The sequence below is a fragment of the Embiotoca jacksoni genome, unplaced genomic scaffold, assembly GCF_022577435.1.
Source record: "Embiotoca jacksoni isolate LCO1_2020_lvr unplaced genomic scaffold, fEmbJac1.0.p SCAF_29, whole genome shotgun sequence".
Lineage (NCBI taxonomy): Eukaryota > Metazoa > Chordata > Actinopteri > Embiotocidae > Embiotoca > Embiotoca jacksoni.
The window spans coordinates 1,675,489-1,697,457 of NW_027185380.1; the positions used below are offsets into that span (position 1 = coordinate 1,675,489).

Consider the following 21,969-nt stretch of genomic DNA (forward strand, 5'->3'; position numbering starts at 1 on the left):
CACTCGTCACTGTCACCAGCCGTCCAATCCCAGTGAAGAAGGGGCCGGACAAATGCGGTTAACCACCGACATCGTCAGAAAAGTGTAATTCATTTAACTCGCTGAGGGTGTGGGCAGGGCTGGGTATCATCCACTTGTATACAAGTGCAGCTCTCTGTCTGTCAGGTGTTGCATGTATGCTCATGTCCTCACCTGTACCATGGTATGGAGGCGCGGTGTGCAACACTGCTTCATTCTGTCTGCTGTTGGGCTCACGGAGCAATAACAACACTACAACAAAATCTAAGATATAATCTAAAGTAAACTTGCGATTGTGCTGCCCCTATTTAAGAACCACTGTTATACCAATGAGTTACAATCTCGAAGTGGTTTTCTTTTTTTCCCATGGATTTTAGAGAGCTTTGGCTTCATATAATAATGTGAATATACAAGAGATAATTCTGGAACATGTTTTAATCTTCTCACCACCCTTGTGAAACACTGCTGTCGATTGTGCGTGCACTAAATAGCACTGAATACTATTAACCTTTTGTCACAGATTATAATTGCTGTTGCCCAATGGTGCATGCAATTTTATCTCACACTGAAAAATGGTTCATAGGAACAATAACTAGACAATAATGTCTGTTTCTGGTTAAACCCATAGATTAAATCCCAAAACACCATTAAGCACGTTTCAGTATTACCTAAAAAGGCATGATAAAACCAGTGATATTAAAGTTACATCTACATTGATATGAAGAATTTTGAACCAACCGAATGTCACTATTGCAAACTGTTTGGCGGAAATGAAGAAGGAAAGTCAAGGTTACGTAAATTGTTGTATAAATTTTGGCTGAAACTGGTAGGATTCTCATTTATTAGGTCATACATGGCAACACAATCCCAATCCAATCCTACAAAACATCACATATGCGTAAGGCTTCATTCAAGAATGAGACGTAACCAGAAAGCACTAGGGAAGAGCCTCTGCCAAGACAGCACAATCACCCAAACGATTTACTCTAATAATAGAACTTGTTCAAAGCTTTTAATCTGCAGCAAAGTACAAATAACATTCGACAAATATGCAGATTTTCCATTTGGAAGATTTCTAAATCCTGGGGATATTTTTAGGATTAATTGTGCAAAACTCAAGTGATTCAAATGATGAGCACAAAATTACTGTTTGTTGTGTATTTAGAGGGCCACCTGTACTTCAACACATGCGTCTACATTTTATTGAACGGAATAATGTGTTCAAGAATTAAGGCCATGACTACACAAAGAAATGAGTAATTATTTTTGAGGTCATTCAATTATGTTATGTCGAAATTGGAGCAAAGACTGGGTGAATTATTGTAAACATGGCGATGGAAACACAGAGAGGAGGTATATGTCTGCAGGTAGAAATATTTAATGCTGGTATGGGTAGATAACTGAACAACAACTTCTACTAAAAGTCAGTGAAATATGTTGAGTATTTAAATCTATAAATGACAGATAAATAAAAACACTACAACAACCTCCTTGGCAGTGAGGTTATTAAACCCAGGTATTAATAAAAAAGAGCAGCTCTTGAGGACTAAACGGATTTCTATTGATTCAGTGTAAATCACCACCCTGCTTTCCCTGCTGACACTAATATGGAAATCGCTTTATCAGATGTTCATAAGAGCTTAGACATGTCTGCTAACTGGAACATATCTGACTGGGTATTTGAGTGACCGGCCTCAGTGAACATAAGGGACTGCATGGCTATTTTGAGGAGGTTTGAAAAGGCACGGCACCATCATGCTATTATTACTGGCGGGGTTAGAGGGAGGTAGAGACGGGGAGAGGTGAGAAAGAGAGAGAGAGAGAGAGAGATAGTTGGGTCTTTCTTTAGCTCTTGGGGTTTTGGATATGACGCGTCGTGACTGCATGAAAATTCTCAGCTGCTGCTGCCTGTGTGTGTATGCGTGTATGCGTGTGTGCGCGCGTGTGTGTGTGTGTGTGTGTGTGTGTGTGTGTGTGTGTGTGTGTGTGTGTGCGCGCCCATGCTAGTGGCATCTACCATACAGCATCTCTCGCTGGTCATTTGGAGAAACTGCAGCTCCAGAGGAGCTGAGGTACATATCCAGTTTAGTACCTGCTTACACAGTGGTTCTATTCATTGGACAAATTCTTGCTGAAATCAAATGGCCAGTTCCATCCGTGTCCATTCCATTGGGAATATTCCGTTGTCAGTAGCAACCGTTGATGTCACCGATATACAAGGGTTACACTATAATTGACACTGTTACGTCCACCATTTGGTCAGATCTGTGAACAGGCAACTTTTAGCTGTAAGTATATTGTTTATAGCCGTTTTGTGATTGCTGAGGAGTTTTTCTGTGATTGTTATAGTGTTTGAAGCTAACGCATTTGTAATACAACCTTCTAACTGTTGGACATTTTTAGGGCGTTTTCACAACTGAAAATCCAGACCCAGGCCAATGTTTTGGTTAAATTGTACACATTTGATCTGGTCCATTTTGGTTACACGAGCGATGCAGGCGCATTTAAGAACTTTGCATGACATACGTCCCTGAACTTGACATCGATTGGTTAGTAAACGGTGGTGCATCTGATGTTGCCGTGGTTATTGTCAATTCAGTCGGTATCCTTTTCCATTTGAATGAATAAACATATTTATTTCAATGCTACTATATTTTTTATTATTATGGCGTTACAACCAGCATTTATTTTCTAAACAGTTTTAAGTTTCAGCATTTTTTGCGTTTAATGATTGATGGTACGTGGCCATTATTTCCTGTAATTGGGCCAAAGTTCTGAAGCATCCACTGCAAACCGGTCCGGATCAAAACAAACTGAGAGCGCATCTTTAGGTCGGACCACGTTCTGGTTCAGCGGCTCCTTTCACACCTGCTATTTTGGTTCAAACGAAACTGAAAAGTACAAAAGGTCAGGACTAAACAAGGTAGGTATGAAAGCACCCTTACTTTTACTTTTACTTTTATATGAGGACTTCATGTTGATCTTTCATTTGCATTGTTTATTTCCCTACATGAGGCACTATGTAACTAATGTGAGCGTTTGTCCAGTTTCCTGTGCATAGTATGGGGGAACAGGGTTGCAATAAAGAAAAAACCTCTTTCTGAATAGCTGTTTAACAGAACATACAGTATTTTAATGACCTGCAGGGGTCTACATGCTTCCATTAGGTGAAAAAAGGTGCCCCATGCTATTCCTCTGAACAGGGCTGCTTCTACGACACATAGCAAACTGTGCACTTCAAATTCTTACAGCACAATGCTTTTTAAAAGAAGGTTTTAAAAGAATTTCATACTTTCATTTAGCAAACGTGATCAGTGTGTGTTCGCATGAGGCCTTTTCACTGCATAGCTATATGTAACTTAGAGGTCAATTTCGCAACCCTAAAAAAAAAATCAATCTGCTCATCCCTGGAATAGATAGCAGTGTGTGTTTTTTTTTTTTAAAGAGACATGTTTATGTAGGTATTTATGCATTTATCACCACTATTGCAAGCTATTAACTTTTTGGCTTCTCTCTCCCGTACACTGTGTTTTCTCCTCTCTGGGCTCCGTCTCTCTGTACCTCTCCGTAGGTATCTGTGGCTCCAGAGCTGCAGGGTTTTGATCTGCGATTACTAGCCTGCCCCGTGTTTATTGTTTGTTGATTCTCTGTGCTAGTTTTTTTTTTTTTCTCTCTCCACTCTCCTCTGACCCCAAACAGCCAAGGCAGATGTCTGCCTTCTTCTACGCCTGCTTCTGTCCAAGGTTTTTTTTTTTCCTGTTTAAGGGGAGTTTTTCCTCCCCTCTGCCCAAATGTTTGCTCGTGGAAATTGTGGAATTGTTGGATTTCTCTAATAATATTTTAAGGTCTCAAACTTACCATTTAAAGCACCCTGATGTGACTTATGTTGTGATTTGGTGCTGAAATAGTGCGACTATATTTTGGCATCTCTCAGAAAACAGTTGGAGTAATCCAAGCAACCGTGATTCAAGCCTGAGATGTCGGCACAGCATGAGCAGCTTTCCATGAGAAAGGACCAGTGTGGTGAAAGGTTTTAAAAACCCTTAAAGACTTGTGGGAGGTTTGCGTTTCCTACTCTGTTAACTTTTTCTAGCCACAATTATGTTGATTCCGACAACAACGGTGACATTTCCATATAAGTGTTTCTCCACTTATATTGATGCATCTACCTGTGGTGATGATATTTCTATTAATGTCATTACAATTATATTCCTTTCCATAGTGATGAAGTCTCTAGCTGTGGGGAGAGCTTCTAAAGATCAAACTAAACTGTAAGTGTGTCGGGAGAGGAGAGGATTATGGAGATAAGTTGGAAAAAGAGAGAAATAGGAGCCCCAGAGTCGGAGAGGTCATCACTGATAGATTGAAGCGTTTGATTAAATTGCAATATCGTGGCATTAACCTCAGGGTCTTCAGAACTTACTTGTTGCTAGGAAGATTAAGAGGGCAGGCGCAGGGCTGACAGTCGGCAGGTGACCCGCGGGTGGCGTTGCCATAGTAACCAGGTAGGCAGGAGTCACAGTGGGGGCCAGCCGTGTTGTGGGAGCAGTCCTGGAGGAGACAAAACAGGTTAAAGGTCCTTTATGTCACCAAAGCAAGTCAATTATTTGTTTGTTTTTTTGTGATCGGTCAATTCTAATGTTATGAGAAGATTTTAGGCTGTTTCAGCAATGATACAAATATGTGGTTTGAATACATTTTTCATAATCACATATTTTTTTTAAATAACAAGGAATTGAAAAAAAAAATGTTTTAATTCCTTTCTTTGGTCAGTTGTTTTCTGCTGTGCATGTGTTGTAAACAGTGCAAACTGGCTTCATCATCTCTGGTGTAGTTAAAAAAAAGAAGAAGCTGAAACCAGACAGGTGGAGGAACAGGTGAATTTTGAGTCTTTCATTTTATTCATTTGTTTTCATTAGCTAGTGGAGGATTCAAGTTGGAATCACAAAGAGGAAAAAAAACCAAGACGCTAAGAATAGACCTTCCTCTATGTTGGTCTAATTAGTACCCTGCTCTGTTTCTAGAGGTCAAAGGTCAGAAAGGTAAAAACTAATAGGCTCACAGGTTACAGCACCGCAGGAAGGGCAGACATTTGGTGATGCATCTTTAGAAAGGCAGAATTGCTGTTATTAAACACAGATGTCAAAACAAATTATTACCAAGCAGAAAGCAGCCGGAGCAACAATCTCGAGATGGTCGAGGTTAATGACATGGTTCAGGATCAGCATTAGGATTCGGAAGTACCACCTCTACCTCTACCACCTCTACCACCATCTACCTCAGTACACCAAAAAAATGTCAGTATTTGTGAAAATAGTTGGCAGAAAATTTTCTATATCTATATACTTTTTAAGGATCTGTTCTTCTTTGGTGCTACTTGCTGACTGCTATGGGTTTTTTTTTCAATTGTCGTGTTTTTTTTTTAGTTCATTTCTGTGCAAACTGCTGAGGCTATAATGATGCATTCAGCTCACGGTTCAGTGCAATACACAGTGTACGTTTTGTTGTTTAATGCACGCTACTATTTTGAAAAAAAAAAAAGTACGTTTAAAGAAAACTGTGAAGAATCTATGGTTACAAATGAATGAGATTTACGTTCAGTATTATTTGTTAATATATTAACTTTTTCTGTGTCTGTATGATTAAGATAGGGCGTCTCCATGACCGTCTTCATCCTGGTGTGAATAATACAATATGAAAGTGAAACCAACACTGAAATCCTTCTCGTGAAACCACACTACTGGCACCTCGCCTCAGGGCTTTGCCTCCACAAACGGAAATATTGCAGAATGTAAATAATTCCATAATAATTTCAAAGCTGCCTGAAATTTTATTGAATTCATTGATTTTTATTTTTTTTTCATTGATTTGATGCAGAATATAAATTGTAACATTTCAGTTTTATGGGGTCATTTTATCAATTGCAGTGAGATTAAAACTGTGTTCTTTCCACAGGAGGAAATAAAACTGTTCTTTTCTGTTTTTGGTTGACACATCGCTGTTGTCATCCGTCCAGCTAGAGCAACAGTTGCAGCTTCATGTGTCTACATTGTATGTTTGTGTTGGTGTGTGTCGGCCATGTTCCAAATCATTTGCTTCTTTGATTAAATGTCTCTTCACTGCTGAAATGCATCCTGACACACACACATTGCGTTAACATATACGGCCGCGGCATCATTTAGTCATTCAACTATAGACAGAAATCACAGTCCTCGGGGAAAAGGCCTGTGTGCGTGCGTGTGCGTGTGTGTGTGTGTGTGCGTGTGCGTGCGTGTGTGTGTGTGTGTACATCTCTCTGCCTGTCACTGTCTATGAATATGTATACAGGAATGTGTATGTGTGTGGTTGTTTATGTGCATGTCGAGTGAGTTTATGTCAAATTGTCATTCTATGTGTGTGTGTGTGTGGGGGGGGGGGCCCTGTCTGTCTGTCTGTCTGTCTGCTGTCTTTTTTCTGAGTGTGTCTCCCTCTGACACATCCCAGCATCCTCCTCATCTATAATGAAACATAACATTGGTAATACAAAACCCACATGTCTGTGTGTGTGTGTGTGTGTGTGTGTGTGTGTGTGTGTTTGTGTGTGTATTTGCGTGTGAGTGTGTGTGTGTGTGTGTGTGTATTTAGTTTGATGCTAACTGACAGCTTAAGCTTAAGGTGATGTGTAGACTAGGGAGTGAGTGTGTGTGCAGCTGCACATGAAAAGGTTGACATGTATGTGTGTGTGTGTGTGTGTGTGTGTGTGTGTGTGTGTGTACTGGGTATATGCATGTATGTGTGTGTGTGCACTGGGTATATGTGTGCGTAAACGTGCAGAAAATGTCACGTCCTGCAGTTCCTCCAAAGACCACTAGATGATGAAACCAAGAAGACAAAGATAAAGGGACTGAGAAAACTTCTCCTGAATTTTGAGAAGTTTTTGAAAATGTTTCCATCTGAAGTCATGCATGTAATTTCTATCCTACTGGGGTTTAATAGGGAAATTTCTTCCATTTTAAACCTCTAACACTGAGCTCCAGTCATTCCAATAATTTTGGGAGGATTTTCTGCCAAGAACAGTGGTGTCACAATTTAGTGATGACACAAAAATACGTTTGAATTGACAAATAGATGTAATCTGAAACTTCCATCCGAATGATCTCCCTTAATGAGTCATCAAAAAGTGATTTCAAGCAGGTGAACTTTTCAAAATATAAATAAGAAATTCAGCTCAGTTACTTGTGACTGACTATTATAACTATATGATGATAAATGGGGTGAAAACTGCATGACTTCAAGGTGATATTATAGTATAAAAAATTGATTAATTTGTTGAATACTAGCACAGGATAAGGAAGATTCTGTGTGAAAATAATGATTTTCCATTTCAAATTGCAAAACCATATAATTAAAATAAATAAATAAACACAAGGAATTCACACATTTATAAAAATACATTTGTAGGAGTCAGTTGTAGATTAAAAGAATTGACATTTCAGGAATCTGCCTCTAATTCTGCCATTCGGGGTAAAAATCTGTTTTTTTAGGGACTGACTGAAACCAAATGATCAGACAGACAACAGGTGACATCATTAACTTCCTACTCATCTTACCAGGCAGTGTCCTGTGACCTCGTGGCATTGTGCAGTGTGTCCGTGGCAATGACAAGGTTCACACATGCCATTGTACAGATTCCCGTTAACTCTGCGAAACCCAGGATCACAATCCTGAAACACACAAACACACACAGTTAGTTAGTTAGACAGACAGACAGACAGACAGACAGGGTTGTCTGTCTTCAAGCTGCTGTAGTGTGAAGTAATTACACTGTAATCCTCTAATTAGCACCTCAAGTGTGTGTTTGTGTACATTTCTGTGTAACACTTTAGGTTTTTTTTTTTGTGTGAGATCATGTTTGTATGTGTGCCTTAAAAAGCCTTATGCTCGCTGTCAGTCAGAGGTAGAATGACTACTACTACTCGTGAGCTACCAGTAGCTCCCCACACATCTCTGAGTAGCTCGCTGAAGGTTCCAACAGTACAGCATGTATCGTATCGAAGATCGCCCAAGTATATTTGGTGATCTATTTGAGCATTTCTTCAGTTATTTATTTTTTAATCTGTCCGAGAGAACAACGCTATCAACGTGATCGATTAACAAGTGGACAATCTCCCCACGCCCCCTTCACCTTTATCTGCTCTGCACCGTGTCAGTGCAACAGAGGTTAAGCTCCGCCCTGAGTGAGACACACAGAGCTCAGAGGACAGAAACTGTGACCTGTGACCTACAACACACCTGCGGGGGATGCAGGGTATTCTGAAGGGAATGTGAAGAAAAGCGATGTGATACAGTAATATGTGGACAGACAGAAAATAAAGGCAAGTAAGTAATAAACATTGTTTAGTTTTCTAAGACAGATGTGGGTAGTGTGAACTTCATCTAAGCGTATCATAGGTTTTTATTTCCTTGAAACAACTGAATTATTAACAGTTTTGTGTAATGTTTGCTTTTTTTGCAAACTTTGAAGAATAGGCGATTTATAAGAATGACATTTTTTTTTTTTAATACCTTTTTAGCACTGGCACACAGTGGTTGTTGATTACAATGATTTTATTTTGAAAAGACACCAAGCTTATCTAATTGGTAAAAGAAACTAGTCTAGTGATCGCTTTCTAACGTAGGTGTATCGTACTTTTCTTCGCACATTATTTTCCATCACTGCACTGAAAGTTTTAACATTAAAGTAGACACAGTTTGTGTCTCTGTGTGCGAGTGCTTATGTGCGATTACCTCACAGGAAGTTCCGGCATATCCAGGAGGACAAGAACACATTTCTACAGCTGATGCTCTGCTCTCTCCTCTGGCAGCGGGATTTGCTACCTGCATTGAGAATGAGTGAAGTCTACACACAGACAGGAGACACACACACACACACACACACACACACAGAAATATCAAGCAAAAACCTTTGGCGCTTTGCTCGTCTGTAAGTCTGCGCAGTTAAACATACACGTTCATGTACATAAACAGAGCAGTTCGGCTGATTAGGCTTTTACAACTTTTATGACCTGAGCTCATTCTCTCAGGCAGAATTTACTCCCAGACGGCAATAAGCTTCACCCATAAAAGCTCCGTCTTTATGTTCAGGTTACACAAGGTCAAAGTGGGGATATTCACAGGCTCTAGGGAAAGAACAGCCTGTGCTCTGGGTGAATCATTTTAACACTAACTGATAGCTGCTAAAGCCATATGAATTTCACTAACTTGCACTGATTTTCATGCACAAGACGTCAAAAGAAATTGAGGACTATCATGAAGTGTCTTAAGGAAATAATACTGACTATGTGCTGCATGTTGTCACTGAATTGCGCTGGTTTCTGTTCCCACCTGTAAACAGCGCTGGTCTCCGTGCTGTAAGAGGCCCGGACCATCACTCCGGTCACATTGGCCAACACAGACAAGAACTCTCTGCGACTGATCGGCTGTCCTGTCTCTGAGACCAGGAAATTCTCTGGGAGGAGAACGGTGTGATTGGTGCTGGGTGAGGATGGGTACACCGGCTGGCCAAACCTCCTGTCAATAATCTTGATTCCACCTCCCTGGTAGAGAAAAAAAAAAAAAAAAAAAAGAGAGATTAATTACAAAATGTTCTCATCTTTTGTTGCAGCTCTAACTTCCATAAATCCAGAAAGTTGGCCTTCTCTTTTCAGAAAGCACTATCATATCCTATCATAACTAATCACAAAAAAAGAGTGAGAGTGAATGATGTGTCATTAGGTAATGAGCTGCAGTTTCTATTGACATTCTGAATGGACTAAGTGAATTGAGCCCAGGCCCAGTATCTGACTATCTCTTGTTGAGAACAGATCAATGGCATGTAGCGCCTAACGCAGAGTGACAACTACTGATGGAGGGAGAGAGAGAGAGAGCTTACCATGCCAATAAACCATTAAATAAAAACTAATTGAAAGAGAGGAGGTGGAGGGAGTCGTAAAGCCAAGAGAAAGCAGAGGCAGGGCAATGAGATGCAGAGATAAAATGAAATAAAGGAGTGACAAAAGAAAGAGGCAGACTGACAAGAAGGTCACTGTCTCTCACGTTTGTTTATCACAACTGAAAAGGAAAATTCAGCCAACAATTCCATCAAAAAACCCAAAACAACAATGCGTTTCAATCCTTTGTACCTTTTCTGTGACCTGTATGTGGCTCTCAGCCCCAAGCTCATTGGTCCCTCTTAAAATTAGGTCTTAAATACTATAAATAGTTTTACAAAGCCATATGTTTTAAAGGATGAGGTCATTTTCTATAACAGCTGAGCAATATTAATTTTAACATAAGTTACTCAAACAGAAAAGTAGTTTTACAGCTGTGGATGAACAGATTAGCTGTGCTTGTAAGTATTTATGGCAGCATTTATGTGGATTTGAATTAAAAAAAACAATTTAAAAAAAAAAACATTGACCCCATGTTCTTGGTGATGAAGAAAAATGGCATTTGGTTTAGTTTAGATTTGGTCTATTATTAATAAAAACAAAATATAAAATAATTTAGAATTTCTAAGTCCATATTTATATGTAAAAAAAATCTGGTAGCAGGGTGAAATAATTTTGTTTTCTATTAGGGTGAAGTGCGCCATACCTGTATCCCGATAATCTATATGTTTGTGACAAAAACAGCGTCATAAAAATATTTGTAAACAGATTTAGATTCAGAAGTGAATGAAGCCTGACCCACAAGTCGTATGACATGTTTTACGTATTGCCTGACATGGGACAGCAGATGAAAATTAGCTTGAACTTTCTTCTGGTACAACAAATTAAAATTTAACATTTATGTTGAATATTGTATCGGCGAATAAAATGTACTGTATTGCAGATGTACTAAGAATCAGTTGTTGTTTAAAACACATTTTCAGTTCAGATCTGAATAATGTATCTGTATTTGTTTACTAGACTAAATTCTACAATTCTTCCAACCTGCTTTTAGATGTTTCTTGAAAGAACATCTTGATCTACTAACATAACTCACAATATAATGTTTTACATTTATTTAGGAGCAAAACTGGCATCAAAACCAATCTGATAATTCTTTTTTTTTTTTTTTTTTTTAAAGAGAAACTCAATGCTCATATTTGCAGTGCAGAAGATTGGTTGTTGTTATTGTTGTCATGAAGTATTTACATTTCTTTTAACCGTGTTGATGGAGCCTGATAGAAAGACGTGGTAAAACAACAAAGTCATACTGACAAAGACAGAGAGATTATTATCTATTCAGATCCAAAATACTTACAATCAAGACACAAGCCTCTTCCTGCGCTTTACAAAACCAGGCATAAAAAAAAATATCATAACTGGATGCAGATACGCAGAGAGTCAACGGTGGGGCGAAAAGAAAGAACCAAAATGAGACAAAGGCTGAAAGAGAGACAGTGAAGAGGGAGAGAACTGGTTGACAGTGTGTAGGTGGTTCATTATTGTCATCATTTGGAGAGGCTTTTTGTTGACAACAAGACCGACACTTGTCCTCCTCTCCTCCTCCTCTCTTCTCCTCCCAGTCTGTCGATCTCACTGACACATCTTTAAATAACACAAGCTCTTTGCTCTGCAACTATCAATTCCTCCGTTTTCTGCCCCGTTTCTTTACTTTTGTTCATTTGATCCACTTCCTTCTGGTTTATTTCTTTCGCAGGTATTTCCTTCTTCCTTCCTTTTGTTTCTCACTGTCCACTCTTCCTTTCCATCCGTTCTTACTTTTGTCTTTCCTCATTGCCTTCTTTCATTTCTTCTTCCTTGCTTCATTCTGTAATTCTTTCTTCTGTTATCCTTTCTTCTTTTATTCTGTCCTTTCTTTCTTTGTTTCTACTGTCTTTCCTTTCTTTTTTTTCTTAATTTCCTTTCTTCCATTTTTTCTTTAAATACAATCTGAAGTCATAACCCTAAAGCACACGGCCAAAGTGCATTTAGAGCGGGTCCAAAACCACTTTTGCTGGTTTCATGGAGAAAAACCTAAGTGCAAAGTAAGAGGCGTGGTTCAAAGAAGTGGTACTTAGTCTATTAATTTACAATAGGAGTGTTTTGGATGTAACATAAAATAAATCAATCAGAGCGTCCTCTCCCGTTCCCCTTTAAAGCCAAGACTTTGGTTGATTGCTATTATAATAGCAGATTGCCACGAATATGAGCGGAGGAAACGGATATTCCCAGATTGACAAAACACTGCAATTTATTTTTACATCGTAATCATCATTTTTAATCTTTTGTCTTGTAACAAGGGGAGTGTACTCGCGTTTTGCAGTCGGCACATACTACTATCTTAATAATGCACCCTTAAAATAACACTAAAACACTGCAGCATTGACTTACAGTAAGATCAGTTTTTGTTGGTCAACCGATGCACTTGAACACACTTCATTTAAAGGACAACACACTAATGAGTGCTCAGATGGGTGCAAGTACATTTGCTATTTAAACACCGTAGGCGCTGGACGGAATAAATGACATCAGTCTGAAACTAGCGAAGACACGTGTGTTGCTGTTGGCGCTGCTTTGCGTCGGATCCACGATGGAGCATTTTCTCTCTCATTTCTTATTCCAGTCAGAGCCTGAGAAGTAGGAACTTCCACGTGTTACTGCGGCTTATTCGAGATACAGTTTCTAAAAAATCTGTCAAACTATTCCAATTACCATTTCCACCTCTTTTCCACATCATTGGTAGAAAGTTTTGTGTACAAAAGAACTGGATCATTTCCACGGCTCTGCCACAGCGGCGACACACACACACACACACACACACACACACACACACATATGCCTGTTTGTTTGTGTGTACTGCATGCTCACACACAAACACACAGTTGTTTAGTGATGTGGGAGATATAAACAGTTAACTAATAGTGTTGCTGCTTTGCTTATTGCTGCCATACATCATATCACAACTTGCTCATTATAAAGACATACAGAGAGCGAGAGGGGAGCGACTCTTTATCTGCATTTTTTATTGCTAAGTTCAGCAATTCTCTGCAAGCTGTAGCTGCCAATGTGTGTGTGTGTGTGTGTGTGTGTGTGTGTGTGTGTGTTTTGTCTGTGTGTCCGTTTGTCAGTTTTTAACAGTTTTTATTTGCTACTTCATTTAGTGGTCTTCACTATCGCAAAAGCCAATGGCTTCTGGGTAAAGATAAATAATGCTGCAGACACAAATACATAAACACACACACATTCACACTCGAGTTCCTCTGGTCATGAACATTTCCTCCCATACCAACAACAATGTTTGTTCAGAAGCATTCCTTGTGAATGTGAAGAGCTGCAGGTGCCAACTGCTCCTGAGCGGCCTCCCAAAACTACCACTAAAAAAAAGTATTTAAAACCTCACGCAGATTCAGGCGATTATGTTGGTTGATGACTCTTCATTAGAGCAGACTTACCTCCAAGATCAGGTCAGGTTCTGAGGTGACTCTGATGTCCCTTTGCTCCTGTTGGTCTGTAGTGTACGACACAGAGAAGAACACACTTCCTCCATAGGCCGAAAGCTGAAGAGAGACAAGATGCAGACAGAATGAAAGATTAGTGTTTTAAAGTTGCTGGCTAAGCATCTTTTATCAAAACTCTTACCCGTGACATTTCACAGAGTTGACCAAATTAGATAACATTAATGTGTCTACTGATAAAGCACACAAGGCAAGTGAGAGTTTAGTCACAACATCCTTGAAACCGTCTGCCTTTACACAAACTCTGAACGAAAGGTCAGATATTAAAGTGGAAATGTTGAGAATAAACACTGAAAGATTGACTTTATTCTGTAAAAACAGTGATACCATTTATCATATTTTCCGTGAACATGAGGTGAAGGGCATCAGAGTTTAAGTCCATACTGCGAATGGACTCATGAGCATGAAAAAAGCAAGTAAAACCAAAACCAATGACAGAGAACAGCAGAAAAAGGAAGGAAAATTAAGAAGGAAGATTGAGGATTCAGAGGCAGTTTTACTGGAACTAGTGCATAAATAAAATGTTGACAAGTTAAATGAAAGGGAAGAGGACAGAAGAAACACACAATCGTTACACTAATTTTAGACCAATCACAATCATTGATACAGATGGCAGCTAAAGAAAAATGTGAACCATGATCTGTCACAGATTTTAAAGCTGTAAATGTGTGTAAGTCTTTGGTAGACTGTATGATGCCCCTACTACTCCAACACCAAACACACAACAACTTCTGTTTCTACTAATGGGCTGTGATTTTCCTGAAAATAACTAATTTTCAATGTTAAAAATGTGAAGAAAACAGGTATGTACTCCAATCTTTGTTGTCTTGTTTTGTTCCGGTGCAGCGTTTCTGTCGAGTCCACGCGAATGAGCTTCAGCTGGAGAAACGCTGCATCGGCATGATCCTGAAATTTATTATTCCGCTCTAACCTGAACAGTAATGGGTGGGAGAGCGGGATAATAATGCCACCATAAAAAACAGAGAGAGGGGGACATTGAGGAAGATGGGGGAGAGAGACGAAGAAATAGAGCTTGAAACGGAGAGATAGAATTAGTTAGTGAGGGGGGTGGGGGGGTGAGAGGTAGGCTTAATGCCTCCATAAACCTCTTCCCTTCTACATCATTACTCTCAGTTTTTAAACTGGGAGGAGGAATCACCCATTTCGCAGCTGACTGAAAACACACACACATACACACATCTTTTATTTTATAACACTTATTCTCCATCTACCTCCATTTGCCATTTTGGACTCCAGAGGACAGTAAAATCACAGTTTAAACCCACACTGCACAGTTGCACACGTCCTCCTTCACCATTAGCTTATCTGCACTTCAATATGGACACAGCATTCATTTCTATTGCGCAGAAATACTCCAAGTAAAACAGCAGTAGGCAAGGCAATGTGTCCATCCATGTACGATTTGGTATTATAATTAATTTGATTGTTGATGTTCAAAAAGAGGTGATATGACAGGAAATGTAAACTGTGGTGGGGGTTCTCTTTTGCTACTTTTGTGACCTAGTTGTTATTTTCACCCGACAACTCCAACATCCTCCTCGCACTCAGCAAAGAAAGCTGAGACACACACCCACATGGTCCTTCCCCAAGTGTGCCCATCTTAAAAAAACAAAACAAAACGTCACACTTCGATGAATAAACAGAAAAGACGTCTAATTGTCTATTTTAAAATCAGACTATTCATAACTTGCTCAAAATGAAAATGTGCTTAAATGTGCATTTTGTTTTTGTTTTGGCCACTTTGATGAAGCACAACAAAATGTGAACGCAGCATCCGAATATCTTTTACTGATGAAAAAAGAACGTGTTAGCAAACAACTGCCTTTCTCGTGAGAAAACATTAGCATTCATTTGGAGTCATGTCTCTGGGTAGCAGGTGAATATAAGTCCAATATGATTCTGTTCCAACTCCCTGACAGAAATATCTGGCTCCATAAATGCTTCTTTACGTTCACCACGTAGTTTCTTTTTGAATTGATTGATGCCAGGTACGTAGGGCAGAGTGGGCTTTCACAGTTTTCCTCAGAAAACAATATATCAATTAGAGCGATGAAACTCAACCAAAACAGTAAAGTTGTGAGCCATCAAACACCAACCAGAGCAACTGAACCACTGCTTCATAACTAGACAAGCAAAAAGCAAAATCAAAATGAAATATAGATTTTGTAAAACACCAGAAGGTTGCAAAGGTCTTGAATATTTTTTTTTCCCCATTGTCCATATTGATTGGTAAACCCTTAAAGGAAACTGTCTGACTATGAACTGGAAATGCATTAGAATGATACAAGCAGTCATTCCCACTGCTTTGGCTTACGGTCCATTAAAATATAGCAATTACTAAATGAGGGATTTTTTTTCTCGGTTGAAATCTTTTTCATTTTTTTTTTATGGCGGCTGAAGAGGTAAATCCACAGAGGAATTTAATATTGAATTAATCAAAATGACATAGGGATAGCTATAAATTCTGATAATTATAACATTTTAATCAGAAGTATATGTTTTTCTTTCTTCCCATTGACCCCACAGACTTGTCCTGTTACCACATCACAGGTCGTGACCCTATAAGGCTGGGAAGTGCTAGGGCAAACTATAGTTTATTTGTGTGTTTTGCTTTTCTCTCCTCATTTTTATATTGTTTTTTTGTTGTGAAGAATTCAGCAGGTTATGAGCTGAGAAAAAACAGAAAAAAAAAAAAATCTCTTTCTGGATGACTCTCTATCCCCTTTGCACTCCTGAATTTTACAATTTACTTCCTTTGAAATTATTGACATTTCTCAGAAAATTCATTTCTCTGACGCCATCCACTCAACCCGGACAGTAATCAAAGCTTTTGTCATGGCAACCTGTCGACCCATCTCAACTCCAGGGGCGAGAGGAAATAAAGAAACGAAATACAGGAAAAGTGAAAAGACAGACAGAATAGCACAGCAGGAGAGAGAAATTACTGCCAGGGAGAGGGGAATTATGGGTAGTGGAAATGAATGAACAATAAACACACACACACACACACACACACACACACACACACACACACACACACACACACACACAGCCGCAACAGACATCAAGTTGGATCCCCGTGAGCTCGATAAGCCGGTGATTAACTCTATTAGTGGCCAGAATAAGAGGAACAAGACATAATCCTCAGCGTTAAAACCCTAATCAAGAACCTGACACAATCTTCATTAGAGTGAAACCCTTTGTCACGGCCTGGCGTAACAGCATATCAGTTTATACAAGTCATTCAGCTTATTCTAATACCGAATGTGGGAGGAGGGATAAAGCAGAGTAATCTCATATCACTCCCTAAAACCAAAGAAAAAAAAGCTAAAGAAAGAGCTAACCGTGTTTTTCAGATGGGAATTTTGTGCTTCGGCAGCAGTTATAGGTATTTTACAAGCTGCAATTCATATGTACAACTTCAAATTCCTGTTAAAATCTTTGACTTTAAATGACAAAAAAAAATGTAATACTGATGAAAGCTTCATTGGCAAACATGCTTTGCTACTGTTTTTTAATTAAAGTGAAAAGAAAGTGGACACAGTGGAGAGGGAAACTGAGGAGGATACAAGAGTAAAGTTATGAGATTTCATTTGTTTGTTATGCTAAGGAGTGGGTTTGGCATGAAGCGAGAAGAGGTGTGAAAATGAGTCACCGTTGACTTCAGCCCTCCTCCAGGGTTCCCACCAGAGCCCTGATGTAATATGATGTTTTCCTATAACTTTTAAATAACGAAGTCAGAGGATATAATTGACCAACAAGTGTTAGTCCGTCCTGATTTTTAGTTGTTATTATTCTGAAAAGGTCAGACTTGTGCTACAGTTTGACTTTCTTGGGAGTGCAAAGAGAAAAAACACTATTTCACAGAAAAATGTGTTGAATAACTTGGTATTATTATTATTATATAATTATATATTATATATAATTATTCTGGTATGTTGTGGTGAACTGAAACATTTGTAATTACCCAGTGTTTTCTCAGATCCAGAGAACTTATCAAAATGATCACAGTTTGATGGGTAGAGACACCTTTATAAAACACTCTATGTTGAATTACCCATTATGGATGGGTATTTTTATACAAAAAAAATACTAACGCGCACACACACACACACACACACACACACACACACACACACACACACACACACACACACACACACACACACTTTAAGCTCAGGCTCAACAAAATGCAATCAAACATCTTGAACTCTCGCCTTTAACAAAGTAGATGAGAAGCATCTCTTTAGCGTCATGTTTTTGATGAGGTCTCTTGTTTTCTCAGCACATCTGACATCAAACTTTCTTTGTCTGGTGAATAAGCTAGCCAGTGATTGTTGATCTGCTCAAAGCAAACAGCTTTTAGGTGCATGACTGACACCCTCTGGCGGTCGTAATGCATTACAAGCTGCCACTGGTAAAAAATATATTTCTTCAGGCAAAACAATAGTCATGTATACTCTTGTTTCTTTATGTTTAAATAGCTATTTAATTATTTGAAAATCACAAGTCACCCCTATTAGATAGATGGTGAAGATATAAAGAGACACAACACAGAGATAACAATAGACAGAAACAATGCAAGAAAGAATACATCACTTGTCTAGACCAAAAGTAAGACAAGTTATACAAATATTAAATCACAGAAATATTAGATATCAGTTTTCTGTTTCAAGTTGTTTCCTCACATTGCAAATGGGTTTTCTTGTCCTTGAGAACATCATTGTAAAAAGACACATGTTCATCACTCTGTTACTTTGCATTTTAATTCTTGCATTTCCTGATCTCAAATGCTGTGGAAAACTTTCTGTGTGTAGAGACTAATGACTTTCAATTAGTGCATTTTTTTTGTGGTTTTTGTGCATACCAAATGCTACTTTCCTCAGAGAAATATGTTCGACATTTTGCGCCGTTTCTCGGTCAGTTTTTGGACTACAAAAGCCAACAGTGGCAACTGATGCTCTCTTCAGGAGATTGGGCCGAGAGAGAGAGCGAGGGAGAGAGGATGTGGAGGGGGCCAAGGAAATCATCCTTCAGGAAATGAAAACCAGATTGTCACAAAAGCTTCAGAAAACAAACTCCCCTAAATGACACACATATGCAGGCAGACACAACAAGAAGGAGAAAGAAGGACGAATGAAATACAAACACACACACACACACACCTGGGTCGTCTATCTGATGCCTATCGTTGTTTGCAATTGGTATCACAAATTTTCTTTCTCTACTGGTCTCACACACACACACACACACACACACACACACACACACACACACACACACACACACACACACACACACACACACACACACACACAATTCCTACGTGTTGTTCCTAGCAGTAGGGTTAGATTGGCTCCAGATGGACCAATAGACACTGTAATACTAAACAACATACAACCAAAGTGACCTTCTGTGTGTTTGTGTGTGTGTGTGTGTGTGTGTGTGTGTGTGTGTGTGTGTGTGTGTGTGTGTGTGTGTGTGTGTGTGTGTGTGTGTGTGTGTGTGAGAGAGAGAGCGAGAGAGAGAGAGAGAGAGAGAAATACATGCAGTATGTAGTGAAGAGGAAAGAAGCAAAACCAAAAATCCATGTGTCAGTATTAACACTAGGGTCCTGTCCGAGCACCGTCTTGTTAAATTTTTCTATATTCTCTGTGCAAACAGTTTTTTTTTAGTTGTTGTCCATCACGTCTGTTGGTGGGGAGATTGGTACAGCATTGCTGAGGAAAACTGTGCATCCACTTCCGCTGGTTTCAAGGGACACTGCGACTATGGTGGTGTTTGCTACCAGTGGAATACGAGGTTGCTCTAAGCCAACTAGTTTGTGTGTGATCTCTCAGTTGCAACATCTTCGAGTTAGTCTTGCTTCCCGTTTTCCTGATAATGATCAAGAAAGTAAAGAAAACCATGATGAATCTGTGCTCTGGACAGTGTGCACCCTGAAACCTCTCCTTTAGTTGTTGCTGGTTTTCAGTGGTTGTATATTGACTTGCAGTTTTTCCCGGGACTGTCAGAATGTTTTGGCAGCTGTGGTCGGGTCCTGTTTGCATGCTGCAGAGGTGCAGAACAACCCGGGGGCCTCGAGGTGCTCCTTTGTTGTTTGCAGTGTTGTTTTGGTATTGGGGGGCAATCTTGTATGAACCCTGACTCAAGGATGGCAGATAGGAATGAGGTGGATTGATTATCAGCTGGTTGTTTGAGGTTCTCTGCATGGGGTTCAGCCTCAGATGATGTTTGGGGTCACAGGTGGTCACTTAATGTGGTCTTTTTACTTTTCTGCCTGGAGGTGATGGAAGTTGGTGACGACGTTCTTGATTAGACATAAACATATGCATGGGTACAGACATCGTTTTGTTCACTCATGTACTTATGGTGATAACTGCCACAGGATTATTTTATGAAGTTTAGGTAAATTAATGTACCTGAAGAGATCTCAGATTTTTTTTTCCACATATGGTTGAAATAAAATGTTATTTCATAGGGTTTCATGGTAGCCAGACTGTTTTACACGCCGCTAAGTGTTGCACAGAAACTTAAATTTGTCTGTGCCATGAAAAACAGAGATAAGAAGCGACATTGTTGAATTTTGAAGTGCAGGACTCTGACATGATGACTATTACTGGTGGTGGCAGAGGAGCAAAGGCTGGATATACTGTAACTCAGTATGCACATCTCATCCAGGAAGATGACTAAGAGCATCTCACTCATTTACTTCCAGTCTCTTAGAGCCAATCAATTATTGTTCTGCACTCTCCGGCTCGCTGACTCCTGAAAGTCAACTCCAGCAGCTCGCCGCGTGTCAGACTTGAAGCAACAAACAATAGTACGGATGACACTCAGTGTAGATCTACCTCTGAGGCTCAAATCACACCTGTGTATGCCTTTATATGTATTGTAGCGTCAACCATAAGTAGGATATCATGCTAATTGTTCTGATTCAATTATGCACAAGACTACCAGCCAACACTGCCTTTAACAGGTTGGATTGCCAAGGAAATGTGATTTATTGTTTCAAAGTGCAATGGATGCCAGCTTTTATTCTCTTTCATCATCTCCTGAAAGAGCAAAGCGGTGGGGTGTGGGTGTGTGTGGGTGGGTGGGTGTGTGTGTGGGGGGTGGGGGTGGGGGGCACCCTGTACAACAGAAAGCAATGATGTACAGAGGAAAGATGATTTTAATTTCAAGACAATCAATGGAACAAACTGAGCACTGGCAAGCACTGTAATATATCGTGTCTGACTCTAATTATGTTTGTGTAATGAAAACATCAGTGAATGAAGACTGCAATGATTGTTTAGGTTGTGGTACTGATAGCCAGGTGTAACCGTTTAGGTTTTTTTTTCAGTTTTTCTGGAGCCACGGGATTACTGTGTAGAGTTTTATACACACTTTCCAGAACAACAACAAAAATCCATGTGAAATAAAATGATTTAATGAAAACTGGAACGAATCCACAGTGATTGATGTAAAGGCACTTTTTCAGCCATGTAAGTGAAAAAAAAAAAGAAAGGGGAGGGTGGGAGGAAAGTGTGTAGATAGGGAGGGTGCAGTGGGGGGGAGACAGAGAGAGAGAGAGAGAGAGAGAGAGAGAGAGAGAGAGAGAGAGAGAGAGAGAGAGAGACTTCCCGGCTGATGTATTCCATCTCATGCAATCAAGACCAGATTAGTGGTGGCATTGTACACAAACTCATCTACGCACATTTTTTTTGACTCGTAAGTCACAGCTCAGCAGCTTGGTAAAAGCTACAAAAATGCTTTGCGGCTATTTTCCACAAGTTCCGTCTCCAACACGGCTGCCGGAGTTCATCGGCATCAATAAAGTCAATGCTTCATATTCCACCGGTTGCGCCGTGGTGCGTGTCAGCACCGTCGCAGAAGCGGGTCGACGCGCTGCAACGCGCTGCAACGCCAAAGATTTTCGACGGAAGCAGCTCGGAGACGGCGGCGAGCTGAACGGAGGAGATCGGCCGGGCAGGAAGTCAGTGGAGAAAAATTGAATTAAATCCGGGTCAATTTTCTAAATAAAAATACCCATACGTAAACTTCCCATCATAAAACACAATGATGACAAATCACCTTCTACCCCCACGGTCTTTTAACCGGGACAAGAATTGCGTTCTACTCCCGCTGCAGACACGGTATGTGAAATAGTTACACAATAAATAGGATGATTCACGTTTTTAATGACTAAAAAACAGAAAGCTGTATTACCGTTTGTTGTTGGAAATGACGACAAAAAACACACAAAAAAGAAGCCATTTAACAATGTTTACCCGTGACAGAAGCACAGACATCACGGAAACATGACCAAATCGGAAGTAAGATAAAATGGGAAGTCAAAGCGCTCCACTTCTGACGCTCCCGGTCGAGTACGAAGCCGTGCAGACGACGGAACAGAATCTCGGCACACATGACAGATCTATGCTCAGAGGAATACCCGGGTAAAAGACTGATTTTAAATCATCATA

The 21,969-nt window shown here is 39.7% G+C and overlaps 1 protein-coding gene across 1 annotated transcript in view; it reads right to left on the reverse strand.

Moving 5' to 3' along the window:
- lama2 (laminin, alpha 2) overlaps nucleotides 1-21,969 on the reverse strand; it is a 178,552-nt gene that overhangs the window by 88,875 nt on the left and 67,708 nt on the right. The window contains exons 15-19 of the mRNA XM_069161590.1: nucleotides 13,418-13,522; nucleotides 9,382-9,593; nucleotides 8,785-8,896; nucleotides 7,608-7,721; nucleotides 4,442-4,569 (exon numbers count right to left, since the gene is read on the reverse strand). Coding sequence (XP_069017691.1) covers nucleotides 4,442-4,569; nucleotides 7,608-7,721; nucleotides 8,785-8,896; nucleotides 9,382-9,593; nucleotides 13,418-13,522 — 671 coding nt within the window. The remainder of the gene's footprint in view (nucleotides 1-4,441; nucleotides 4,570-7,607; nucleotides 7,722-8,784; nucleotides 8,897-9,381; nucleotides 9,594-13,417; nucleotides 13,523-21,969) is intronic.